This window comes from Schistocerca cancellata, chromosome 3 (genome assembly GCF_023864275.1).
Source record: "Schistocerca cancellata isolate TAMUIC-IGC-003103 chromosome 3, iqSchCanc2.1, whole genome shotgun sequence".
In the NCBI taxonomy this organism is placed as follows: Eukaryota; Metazoa; Arthropoda; class Insecta; order Orthoptera; family Acrididae; genus Schistocerca; species Schistocerca cancellata.
The window spans coordinates 793,654,665-793,668,594 of NC_064628.1; the positions used below are offsets into that span (position 1 = coordinate 793,654,665).

A 13,930-nucleotide genomic window follows, 5' to 3' on the forward strand; every position below is an offset into this window, starting at 1 on the left:
TTTTTATTACAAGGCCACTGAACCATTTGGAACATACTGCGTATGGCTACTCTGCTGAAATGATTTTGCAATAGTACCTGTGGCAAGAATCAATGTCTTACTCATATTAGCAGTGCTGCGAATTTAACAAACAACTAGTAACAATAAATAACAAGAAATAACAGTGTGAATCAAAATACTTACTTTAACTGCCTATAAAAACTGCTCATGGTCTACTGGTCCAGCCTGAGCTCTTGGGACAGCATCTGCAGGTGGCACCTTAATAAAAGCTGGATGCCGAGTATCATCCCGACTAGCAGATTTTTTTAATTTATCAGGTTCTACTGAAGAGCAAATACTCCTACATTCAAGTGGAGTGCTCACTTTGGGTTTATGCTGCCATTTTATGTCCATTTCCATCATCCGTCTTTCATAAAAATTTTTTGGAGCAATTGAGTTTCGCTTGAGCTTTTTGATATTAACAGAGTTCTGGTCATTTTTGTTTTGAGGCTTCAGTTGGAATAAGCGCCTCATATGAATGTAAATTGCACAGCACAGACATGTAAATGCTGGCAGCAGTGACAGGAAGAAATCACGAAGAGGATCTCCAACAGAGACATATTTGTCTGCTTGTGGATCCGGAACTGCAAATGGTGGGCCCATATCGACAAAAATCAAGCAAGGAAATACAAGTCCTACCTCCGAATAGACATGGTAAAAATGTCTACAAAGATCTTCAGGTTCATACCCACAGCCAAAAAGATTCACAAACAGTGGAAGAACATGGCTACTGTTATATTCAGAGGCATTTTTAACCATTTCATCTTGTGAATAATTTCTCCATGTGCCACCATGATAGTCTGAAGTAGTGACTGCATAACTTATGCTCTTTCTCTCACGTGTCAAATTATTCATAATATCACTTGCACCAGAAAGTGTAAAGTTTCCTGAAGCAGCAGTCATATTGATGAATGTCAAATTCTTCTTGGTACTGGGCATGCTAACATTCCAGCGTTCTACAGGAATTCCATTAGAAAGATTTGATGATACTTTTGTAAGGGGTAGCAACGTGTTGTTGAGGTATTCATATGTCTCATTCTCCCCAGTTTGTGGATGACTTAGAGTGTATTCTACAGTGATCTGAGTACAGTTATAAAATGCAGCCGTACAGCTGGCTCGACAAGATGTCCACTCGCAAAGTGATGAACCGCTTAGGCGACGATATGAATGCAGAATGCAAACTGCTGAATGTGGATGAGCAGACATTGCCAGGAAAGCAGAATCAGTGAAAACTGCGAATGATGTGACTGCAAGGGAGAAAGTCACAATGGCTAGTATAGCACAACAACGTGCTTCACACTCCCGCAGCCAGCCTGGGCAACAGCGGCAGAAGCAGCGGCAGCAACAGTGCAAAAACCCACGAACCATCAGCGACTTTTTCTACTGTAATGCACTTTATGCCGGCTTGCAATTGCCTGCCAATCCTCCTCTCCTTGTGTCATTTGTAGTTGAGTTTTATAACTCAACTTTTACGTATCATCTGCATACCATGCAAAGATATCTATGCATGAAAAAAGAGCACTACTCTCAACATATTATTTGTAAAAAGTACTCATGTGATATTTATGCTCTTATCATTAACTTTTATATTTGTGGATATTGTATGAAACAGATGATCAGTTTAGTCCAAAAGTTAAGCACACTGACCTTTTGCAAGGAAAAAAACTCTTTCAATGCACTGAGTTCATATTTTCTTCTCAACGATGTTTCACATTCTAGGGCACAAATCTATGGAAACTGTCACAGGTAACAAAATCAGTATGTACTTACAAGAACACAACACAATGCAGACATAACTGCACAATTAAAAGCTACTTCTCTCAGTTAGCATACACCTACAAGAACATAAAATCTTAAACACAGAACCAAGACACTTATTCCTGTTGACTGGTCTATAAAAAGTAAAAGATGACTAATAAAATCTACAAAGAATAACTCAAATATCACTCAATTAGGAAGACAATATTTTTATTGTCTGACGGTATCACTGCACTATTCTGGTTTGCTTAAATATAAGTATCACAGCACTTTCTCCTTGTATTAAAGTCAGCTGCAATACACTTCCTAATACTAAAGCTAAATAAAGGTTTGATTCTCTTCAGACAGGTCAGAATGGTAAGTGACATCCAGCTTAAGTGAGGACCTCACAGCAGAGCAAAGTACACTTCTTATGTGGGATCAATAACACTGTTTATTTCATGAAGGGTGCCATGGCAACAGCGTCAGGGAGCTGATTCATATCTGACATGCAAAGTGCAAGGCTGATGAAGAAATCTTATATTCATGTTCCACATACAAGGACCAAGGACACATCAAATGCCACATTACTTATGTCATGTATTTTTAAAAAGGACACTGAGTAAAACAAATTCTGTATAAAAGTGGAACATATCTTTCAGTTAATCATGTATCACATACATTGCAGATGTGTGGTTAAGTTGCATCACGCTATCTCCCTTTTTTTCTATCCAGAAAAATAAAGACTCTATCAACGATAACTTCCTTTCTCACCAAGTGACGTACGAGTACATTCATATATTGAACATCGTTACAATAATGAAACATTGTGCATACCAAATGTCATAATGTAAAACAGATAGATATGCTTAGCAAAACAGGCTACATTCATTCTTCTCTCAAGAAAAATGATGGTATATATTTTTGCAGATGGGAAATTAGAACTATATGTTTGCCAAAATACACAAGTACAATGCTACAAACTTACCCGACATCATACAGACTGCAGTAAGACACAGACATTTCTTGGAGAAATAGCCAAACATCTTGATAATCCCAGTCCAGCAGAGGAGAGACACGCATTACTTGAGGCCAGTCATTATCTGTCATCTGTAAAGTACTCTTGTTACACAAAGGCAGGATATGTCTTTATTTACAGATGGGGAAGACAAGGAAATAAAGAAGAAAAATAAGATGACATAGATATTAATGAGGGTGATATTCATATACTGGTTTGCACAAAAGGAGTTTTGAATCCCCAGAGTCCTTAAATTATGACTATTGTCAGAAATACTAATTCATTATCAGAATTTGTGCTACATGTTCCTCAGCTTATTAAAAATATGAAATCTTTTATCTATTAAAATATGGAATCAATTTATCTTGTTAGTTGATTCATTAATCAACAAAAGGAAACTTTCTTATTATAATCAAAGAATTCTATATATTTTCATATGTGCCTCATGACCACATCTGGTTATTTTCTTCCTTTAGCCAATTAAATGTTCACACCCACATTGTTCACACACACATTCTTTATTCTACATTAAAAGATTGGAAATAATGTGCTACTTATCACATGGCAGCCCAGTTATACCAATACAGAGTGATTGGTGGAACTATTACTCATAGCTCCTGAAAGCAAGTTATCCTTCATCCACCAAAAGAAACTAGAGCTAGCAGGATGTTTCACAGCTTAGACAGGCTAGTTACCTAGGACCTCAGGCCAAGGGGGACACAACAGGAAATGATGAGAGAATTCAACAATGACATTGCCACTTCTAAATTCTAACTGTAGGTATGGGTTCACCTATTGTCACTTTACAAGATGTCCCACTTGTAGGGGGCCCAGTGAAAAAGTTAATAAAAATCTTAATACAAGAGTATATGACACTAAATTGGTGCATGACATATCTTTATGGTTGAGAGATGAGAGTACATTGCAAGACATGCCAGAAGTGACTTCACCCACCTGAATATGCAGTTAAACATGGCACTGCATGTTTGAAAATCTTGCTCCTGGAATATTGGATTTCATGGCAGATGTTCTCATATAACTCATCAATATGGCAGCATCTGTGAAATGTGGCAACATGTGTGTTTATGTGTGGGTCTTGTGTTGCAGTGTAAAGTGATTTACTTTTTGAGGTGTTCTGAGAGACTTGCTTCTTCAGGTGGTGTTTGATTCTGATGATGTGTTGAAATTCTGTGGAAGAACATGTCTTTCCTGTGAAACAGTACTGGGTAAGTGGTTCCTTTCAAACATGTCAGCAGCTGTTTTTAGAACATCAAAGCTTGATGATGATGCTGAAACCAAAGGGAACATTGCACAGTGGGGAGCACCGGCAGTTACCAAAAGAAAGTGTGGCTGAGTTGAAGACATAACTTTCAGCATCACTCACAATATCTCTTCACCGATCATTGCACGAATCTGGACTACCATGTAGCATGTGTCACAGACCTGCTAAGCAAGCAGGCATACAAGTTTACTGTTGTTCATGAACCAATACAGACCAAAACTGATAAATGCCTAACATACTTCCATTGGTATCAATGATTTATCACTGAAAGGTGGTACAGTGCACATGGTACAGTGATGAAGTGTGACTTCACTTGTCAGGATACGTCAACTCACAAAACACATGTTTATGGAGTAGCGACAACCAGCAAGCAGTCACTGAGGAACCCCTCCATTTGCAGTAAGTGGGCATGTTCTGCACACTATGACAGTGGCACATTTTTTTAATTTTTTAATTTATTTTTTATTTTCTCCCCCCACTACTGTTGCCAGTGAAGTGTACCAGGTATTGTATCAGGAATTTTTGAACCTGCTGTATGATGAATAACTGACCCTTGGCTGATACCAGCAAGATGGGATAAGATGTCATATGTCTAAAGTGTGAATGGTTGTTTGTGTAATCATTTTACCCTCACAGAGTGAGTTACATGGAATTATGGCCCTCAAAGCCATCTGACATGAAACATGCTGTCTTTCTTCTGGCGAGAGGGGAGAGGGGGGGAGGGGTGTTCACCTTAAAGATAACACGTACAAGAACAAACCACATGCATTGATGAGACACCTGAGAACTTCCGCTGCGAAATCCAGGCAGTCACGCCCAGTACTCTGGCAGCAAAATTCACAAATATGGAGCACTGTGTTGAATTGTGTATACAGGTGAGGGGAAGTCACATCCAGAATCTATTATAATGTACCTTCATATCTCGACCATAAAGGTATATCATGTACAAATTTGGTTTCATATTCTCTTTTATTAAGATTCTTATAACACTTTTCCTTGGGCCCCTTGCGAGTGGAAAACTCAATGAATTATGCAGGATGTTTAAGTGATGATAATATAAATTTTCAGGGTTGGTGAAGAAGGGCAAATGTATCAATCTGAAATAGGGAGAACATGTCTGCAAATGACTAAGTTATAAGCAGAAATAAGAAAAATTAAGTTTTATTGTTGGTTTGATGACAATGTAAAAAAATCCAGCAACGTTCTCTTTTTCAGGGGACTGGTCCATGAATTCCCGGGGAAACCTCGAAAAAATTTTCTGTTTTCTAAACAGTGTAACTCAAAGAATAAGATTTGTAAGCCCATATAATGCTTACCATCTTTTAAGACATCTTTTGGGAACATTTTTATGAATGAATCACTTTTTTTAATTGTATTTTTTTGTTGCAAGTGAAATAACCCATGCTAATTATTTATGTACACCGTAGGTAACAATCACTCAAAATACAAACAAAGTAGAAGGTTTATTTTTTTCCTGTCAGTTCTTTATTCTATTATCTTTAAAGCAGACTACTGAAAAGATGCTGTCATAAACTGTGGTAGAAAAAAATTTTAAGTGTGATTATCAAAAATTTTGGAAATGAATTCAGAGTTTTTCTTCAAAAAAGCATTTTATTTTCCACAAGTCACAAGAGTAGTCTACTTTTTAGTTAAGCATGTTTTAAGACAGTACACAAAATTTCAGATCTCTATGTTTAATAGTTCTTAGCCAAAATGTAACAGAACATGAAATTTTAGCTTTTGGGAAATTCAATTTAAAGTTGAAACTTGCTTTTTCTATTAAACCTGCTTTTTCTGTTAAACTTGCATGGCACTAATGCATCCCACGTCCATATTCATCTTGTTTCCTTTGTTGTTCTTTCTCCCTTCTCTTTATAACACTACTACATTTTATTCTTACTTCTTTGGTGGTTTCAGCTTCGAAGAGTCTCCTTCGATCAATGGCTATTAGAGGTTTATGCATACTTAGTCCACCAGGTGCTCCCATCAGTTCCATAACATTAAGCCTTGACACTGCACCATCATTGAAACATAGAACAACATCTAGCACACTTATTTTCAAACAATGGAAAATCCAGGATGGAATGTAACAATAGACCTATTTTCAAAGTATTTAGTCCTACTAGAACAGTTTTTGGTATCCGTTCCCATCTACAATTGTTGAAACTTTTATTTGAATTTTGAATTCTACCATGTAAACATTTCTCTAATAATCTTGTGTCACTAAGCTCACTTATAACTTCCATTATAGCAAATGGCAAAGAATATTTATGGTTGAGTAACAACCCCCTGGTAGTCACACCATGAATCACTGCTACGTGGGCAGAGTGAATGACATGGGTTGTCATCTGTGGAGGATTTATGAAAGAAGGTAGTTCATAATGCTTTTTTCATTCCCTCAAAGTCATTTTTATTTTGTCTTATGGCTTGTCGATAATAATACAATAAGAAACTCATGCACACAGTCACTTCACTGTAAACAAAATATTCGTGCCAAAACAATAGCAAACAATGACTAAACTCTGTATAAACAAAATATAAACAACTGTAAAGCTTTCACAGGTTAGCTAACTTAAGAGACTAAAAAGTTGTAAAAATGAAACAAATGAGTGCAAAACTTTATTTTCAACAGAGCTGACTGTGTGCCATGGGAATGTTGTGGTGCATGCAGCAGCTTTTGAATTCCTCTAATTTTGGTACTTTCTGTGGTCCATTTTCCTGGAAGTAAACTTTTTCTTATTCAGAAAATCACAGAGAATTGTTTAAGGCAAAAATTTAAAAAAATATATTTTTTGACAGTTATTCACGTGCAAGTCCCCTTAATAAATTTATTTATCTGAACAACTTGCACAAAGTGCTATATTGACAGAAACTGCTCAAAGTGGCACTTTCCAGCTTCTATGCAAGCATGAAAAACACACAGTTTTGTCGTAATTTCTAAAAAATCAGATTTGAATGTCACATGCAACAAGAACTCATGTATTTTTTAGTTTATAAATGTGTCTCCTCATCAACAAGATTTTTCATGTGACTCCTGAAGAAATCAAGCATGGACAGAATGTTTTCTTTCCACCCTCTTTGCATGGAACAGCTAACTCAGGTGTTCACAAGCACGATATGCACAGCAATCCAGATCTCCATCTTTTGGAAACACACCTATCCTTGGACAAAAAGTAGGATAGCTTTCAACAACAATGGAAGAATGTTTCTCAAAAACACAGCATATAGTGGTGAAATTAAGGTAAATCTGCACTGTTGGCTCCTACACAACTAAGCACTTGGTTTCTTCATTCAACGAAAGCATATATTCAAGAAAGTGAGGATTGGCTATAAAATACTGTAGCAACCATTTCCACAACACAAAGCACAGTTAGCAGCACTTAAAATTTGCAGTTTCTGCAAGTAGTTGGGTATAGCTGCTGTTCTCTCATTATTTTCCATGCAGTACTGTGGATGACACCCATTTCACATATGACTGACTTTTTCCTGTTTAACTGATTGATTCCTGACTGAACGCTCCTTATCTATGGGAATAAGTACAGCTTTTTCCAAAATTGAGATTCTGTACAGTTCATTGTGGAAGATTAGGGTTTAGTGTCCCACTGATGATGGTGTCCACAGAGATGGAGGAGACACTCAGTCAAGAGAAGAGTGTAAGGAAAAGGCAGTGTTCTCTTTGAAAGGAACCATTCTGGTATTCACTTAACTGATTTAAGGAAGCTATGGAAAATACAAATCTGGCTAGCTGAATGATAATTTCAAACCTCCCTCCCACAGACTGCAAGTCCAATATCTTATCTGCTGTGCCGTCTTGTACAATTTTGTAAAAAGTGATCAGGCAAATCAGCATTGTATAATATGCATGGTAAGCTGACTATCAAAATTCAGTGGCATGTAGAAAAAGTCTGGAGACATTTTTCTAAGTTTACCTCTTAATGCATGTTGCAACAATGCAACAAATGCATCCTATGATAACATAACTCATTAAAAAAATGTGATTCCTACCCCTCTGTATGTGACTCCAGTGCCTTAAGCACTACACCTCCTCCCTTGGTAGGAGGAGTCAAGTAAGTTAAAACTAAATAACACCCAAATGAGAGTAGCAGCTGATATGAACATCTTTTTTCTCCACAGAAATAACAAAGGCTGGTGCATCTTGATATGTCAAAACAAATGCGAAAAAAGTTTGCTCAATGAGTTGTATGCATATTTGTGAATGAAACTTTTTACTTTTTTAGTGAGCTTTTCCATTGACAATATTTCTTTTCAAAGTAGCACTTGATCTGCAAATGCGAGGCCCATGAGAAAAAACAATAGCACTATGTAAGAAACCACCTCCGGATTTTCCCCTGCACTTGATGTCAGTGTTTTGCCCAGCTTGGATGTTCTACATGGTTGATATAAGTGTTCCGTTATTCCACAAAAAAAGGTGTCATAGCTGCAATAATATTTCTCTGTTAGGAAAGTACTACAACCTATGTTTTGTTAGTTAAGTAAACATTTGTGATAAGAAGAAGATAAATAATTAAAGATATAAACACCTGAAACGTATTCAGTTTTTCTGAATAAGGATCAGTTCGTCGAGTTCCCATAAGTCCTGCTCTTAAGGCCGGCTTTTCAGCTAATAGTTTTTCCAGAGCAGTTTTGATTGAACCTGGTATAATTTTCAGTTCCAGGTTATATCTGTAATCAATGAGACATTTATAAAAGCACCAATTATCAAGCAAATAGAAGCTGCAAAACTTAAGTAATGTTTGTTGCTATCATCATCCTAAGTTTTTTCCCAAAAATTGCTAGAAATATTAAATTATGCCAGCAATACAGAATAATCTATGATATGCATACTAATGACAAATCATTCACTGACAACTTTCTTATGTGGTTGGGCCTGTTTGCTTGTTTTGGGTCATTTAATAGCCAGTTCATCCTTGTCCAAACCAGAAAATTTTAAAGGGAGTATGGGTAAAGGAGTTTAATATATAAAAATATTCTACAAGTGTTACAAACTTCACTCTGGGCTAAGGGCATCTGGCAGTGCCCGCACCCTATGGGGCAGCATTGAAACAGTCTAATCTAAACAGTATGTAGGTAACTGACACTACTCAGCAGTGCATCACAATACAAAACAATAAAACTACTGCTCACATACATAGTATTAACAACAGGTTACATCTAAAATGCAACAATCTGTCACGAGGCTGATGGGAAATGGGAAACTGGTGTATACTGTAAAAAAACTGGAAAGAAACACATTCTAAGGCCAAGTATGTCAACTACCCTCATTTTCTGTTCATCCTTGTCCTTTAAATGTCTTTGTTTCCATCCAAGTTATCTACCTTGTGCCCACATCTTTTTCCATCTGCAAGCAGCTTAATGCTTCTCAGTGCCCCTACACATTAATTACTTTTTTCAGAGAATAAAACAGAGTTTAATGCCCTTAATTTTGCAACAAAGTTTACTCAACTGATTATCCTTCTAGTGCCCCCTTCCCCTCTCTACCCTCCTGTGTGACACAAGCCAGTACTTTTGTTTGTACATGTTGTAACCTCCTGCTGTCTCTCCATGTCATTTGTTTTCCCTCATTCAATCTGTGTATCCATCTGAGATGACTACACACTCCAGTCAAGCTGCTGTTTAGAACATGAATACAGGTGGGCATTTAACCAGTTAGTAATGAGCAGGCAGTTTTAAACAGTGGATGTGCAAATTTAGTGTTTCAATGCTGTTGCTTTAGAAATCACAACAGGACAATATCTCTAAATCAAGTGTTCAACACATTCTTCAGAATGTTTTGAAGAACAGAGCAGCATGTGCAAATTTCATCCCGCATACTTTGACTAAAAAAAAAAAATTCTTTTCTGGCAAAAACCATCATGCATGATGACACTTGGTGTTATCAATATGAACCTACCACAACACAGTGCAGAAATTCACATGAAGGGTCAACATTGTGGCAACACAACCAATTAAATGCACAAGCTGATCATCATACCAAAGAAGGGCTTTTCTGACAGTTTCACAAGGCTGTATGACTGTTTTGTGTGTTGTACTCACGTGAGTGTGGAAAGGGGGGGGGGGGGGGTTGCAGAACACTTGAAACATTAAAGCCACTACCTTAATGTTTCTCTCTGTTTTATCAATTCAGTCTCAAAGCCCTTTGGATTGACAAGACATGTATATAGCTCAAAATGGAACACAATTTAATTTTCAATAGTAGTGGGTAGCTGGAGTGCAATTAATTGAAGCATTTGTTGAGTTCAACAACATTCAGTGTGATGACAGAGTGTGTATCTCACGACAAGATGTCATCAGTGAAGAGTGGAAAAACCTAATGACAGTGATTAGGACTGATCAACATTGAACATTATCGTGAGTGAGAAACACAGAGCTATAGGGACAACAATAATATCAGAAGTTAATTTGAACCTCACACCTTCTGTTTCTGCAATCACCGTTGTACATCAGTTGATCATCTGAAACAACCGCTGGTCACCAAAAAGAAAATGTTAGCACAATAGCAAGTAATGAGACCTACAATCAAATGTAGGTTGCAGTAGTTATTGGGAGGTGAAGAGGCTTGCATGGGACAGTAGTGTGGAGAGCTGCATCAAACCAGTCTTTGGACTGAAGACTATAACAGCAACAACAATGACAATAACAATGAAAATCAGGCTGATGCACATACAGAAGTCAGGTCTGGTTGAATCTAGCACAGAACTGCAACTGTTACAGTTCCTACTATTCAAATACCACAATGTCTCATGCCTTCACAATTGCTGCTTTAGGGTCAAATGGGCACAGTGGTAAAATAAATATTGTCTTATAATTGTGGCTCAAGTATCACACAAAATCATTCGAAGTTTGTGGTACCTTGTGGTGCCCAGGTAATAGTGAGGCTTGAAGACAAGCAGATAGTAGGAAAAATGTTCATAAATAATTATTGACAAACAGGACTTTCGACTCTGGGGACATCTTGTAAAAATACAAAGGTAAAATTCTAAGATATTTCTCTGAGGTATTTTGTTATTTTGAGCAAAATGGATTGTAAGTGTCTTCCCATAAACAATGATGTCAAGTAACGAATGTAGTGGTTGGGTTCAAATTAATGATACAAATATAATAGAGGGAAACATTCCACATGGGAAAAATATATCTAAAAACAAAGATGATGTGACTTACCAAACGAAAGCGCTGGCAGGTTGATAGACACACAAACACAAACATACACACAAAATTCAAGCTTTCGCAACCAACGGTTGCTTCGTCAGGAAAGAGGGAAGGAGAGGGAGAGACGAAAGGATGTGGGTTTTAAGGGAGAGGGTAAGGAGTCATTCCAATCCCGGGAGCGGAAAGACTTACCTTAGGAAGAAAAAAAGGACAGGTATACACTCGTGCACACACACACATATATCCATCCGCACATACACAGACACAAACAGACATTTGTAAAGGCAAAGAGTTTCGGCAGAGATGCCAATCGAGGCTGAAGTACAGAGGCAAAGATTTTGTTGAAAGACAGGTGAGGTATGAGCGGCGGCAACTTGAAATTAGCGGAGGTTAAGGCCTGGTGGATAACGAGAAGAGAGGATATACTGAAGGGCAAGTTCCCATCTCCGGAGTTCTGACAGGTTGGTGTTAGTGGGAAGTATCCAGATAACCTGGACGGTGTAACACTGTGCCAGGATGTGCTGGCCGTGCACCAAGGCATGTTTAGCCACAGGGTGATCCTCATTACCAACAAACACTGTCTGCCTGTGTCCATTCATGCGAATGGACAGTTTGTTGCTGGTCATTCCCACATAGAAAGCTTCACAGTGTAGGCAGGTCAGTTGGTAAATCACGTGGGTGCTTTCACACATGGCTCTGCCTTTGATAGTGTACACCTTCTCCTTCATCAAAGACACCAACTACTTTCTTGAATGCCTGGAATCCTTACCCAACCTGTTACCCCTGGAGACCATCCTTGTAACCATTGATGCCACTTCCTTATACACAAATATTCCGCATGTCCAGGGCCTCGCTGTGATGGAGCACTTCCTTTCACGCCGATCACCTGCCACCCTACCTAAAACCTCTTTCCTCATTACCTTAGCCAGCTTCATCCTGACCCACAACCTCTTCACTTTCGAAGGCCAGACATACCAACAACTAAAGGGAACAGCCATGGGTACCAGGATGGCCCCCTCGTATGCCAACCTATTCATGGGTTGCTTAGAGGAAGCCTTCTTGGTTACCCAGGCCTGCCAACCCAAAGTTTGGTACAGATTTATTGATGACATCTTCATGATCTGGACTCACAGTGAAGAAGAACTCCAGAATTTCCTCTCCAATCTCAACTCCTTTGATTCCATCAGATTCACCTGGTCCTACTCCAAATCCCATTCCACTTTCCTTGACGTTGACCTCCATCTGGCCAATGGCCAGCTTCACACGTCCGTCCACATCAAATCCACCAACAAGCAACAGTACCTCCATTATGACAGCTGCCATTGATTCCACATCAAACGGTCCCTTCCCTACAGCCTAGGTCTTCATGGAAAACGAATCTGCTCCAGTCCGGAATCACTGAACCATTACACCAACAACCTGAAAACAGCTTTCGCATCCCGCAACTACCCTCCTGACCTGGTACAGAAGCAAATAACCAGAGCCACTTCCTCATCCCCTCAAACCCAGAACCTCTCACAGAAGAACCCCGAGAGTGCCCCACTTGTGACAGGATACTTTCCGGGACTGGATCAGACTCTGAATGTGGCTCTCTCCAGCAGGGATACGACTTCCTCAAATCCTGCCCTGAAATGAGATCCATCCTTCATGAAATCCTCCCCACTCCATGAAATCCTCCCCACTCCACCAAGAGTGTCTTTCCGCCGTCCACCTAACCTTCGTAACCTCTTAGTTCATCCCTATGAAATCCCCAAACCACCTTCCCTACCCTCTGGCTCCTACCCTTGTAACCACCCCCGGTGTAAAACCTGTCCCATGCATCCCCCCACCACCACCTACTCCAGTCCTGTAACCCGGAAGGTGTACACGATCAAAGGCAGAGCCACGTGTGAAAGCACCCACATGATTAACCAACTGACCTGCCTACACTGTGAAGCTTTCTATGTGGGAATGACCAGCAACAAACTGTCCATTCGCATGAATGGACACAGGCAGACAGTGTTTGTTGGTAATGAGGATCACCCTGTGGCTAAACATGCCATGGTGCACGGCCAGCACATCCTGTCACAGTGTTACACCGTTCGGGTTATCTGGATACTTCCCATTAACACCAACCTGTCAGAACTCCGGAGATGGGAACTTGCCCTTCAGTATATCCTCTCTTCTCGTTATCCACCAGGCCTCAACATCTGCTAATTTCAAGTTGCCGCCGCTCATACCTCACCTGTCTTTCAACAAAATCTTTGCCTCTGTACTTCCGCCTTGACTGACATCTCTGCCGAAACTCTTTGCCTTTACAAATGTCTGTTTGTGTCTGTGTATGTGCGGATGGATATGTGTGTGTGTGCGCGCGAGTGTATCCCTGTCCTTTTTCCTTCCTAAGGTAAGTCTTTCCGCTCCCGGGATTGGAATGACTCCTTACCCTCTCCCTTAAAACCCACATCCTTTCGTCTCTCCCTCTCCTTCCCTCTTTCCTGACGAAGCAACCGTTGGTTGCGAAAGCTTGAATTTTGTGTGTATGTTTGTGTTTGTGTGTATCAACCTGCCAGCGCTTTCGTTTGGTAAGTCACATCATGTTTGTTTTTAGATATATAACGAATGTAATGAACTTGATAGGTATCCTTAGACTCGCTTTTTATGCATTTATGAACAACTGTATCATGACAGTGCAGATGACATCAGCCAAG

At 39.2% G+C, this 13,930-nt stretch overlaps 1 protein-coding gene across 1 annotated transcript in view; it reads right to left on the reverse strand.

The window, feature by feature from the left end:
- LOC126175850 (FAD synthase-like) overlaps positions 1-13,930 on the reverse strand; it is a 101,908-nt gene that overhangs the window by 44,755 nt on the left and 43,223 nt on the right. The window contains exons 3-4 of the mRNA XM_049922857.1: positions 8,618-8,759; positions 2,765-2,886 (exon numbers count right to left, since the gene is read on the reverse strand). Coding sequence (XP_049778814.1) covers positions 2,765-2,886; positions 8,618-8,759 — 264 coding nt within the window. The remainder of the gene's footprint in view (positions 1-2,764; positions 2,887-8,617; positions 8,760-13,930) is intronic.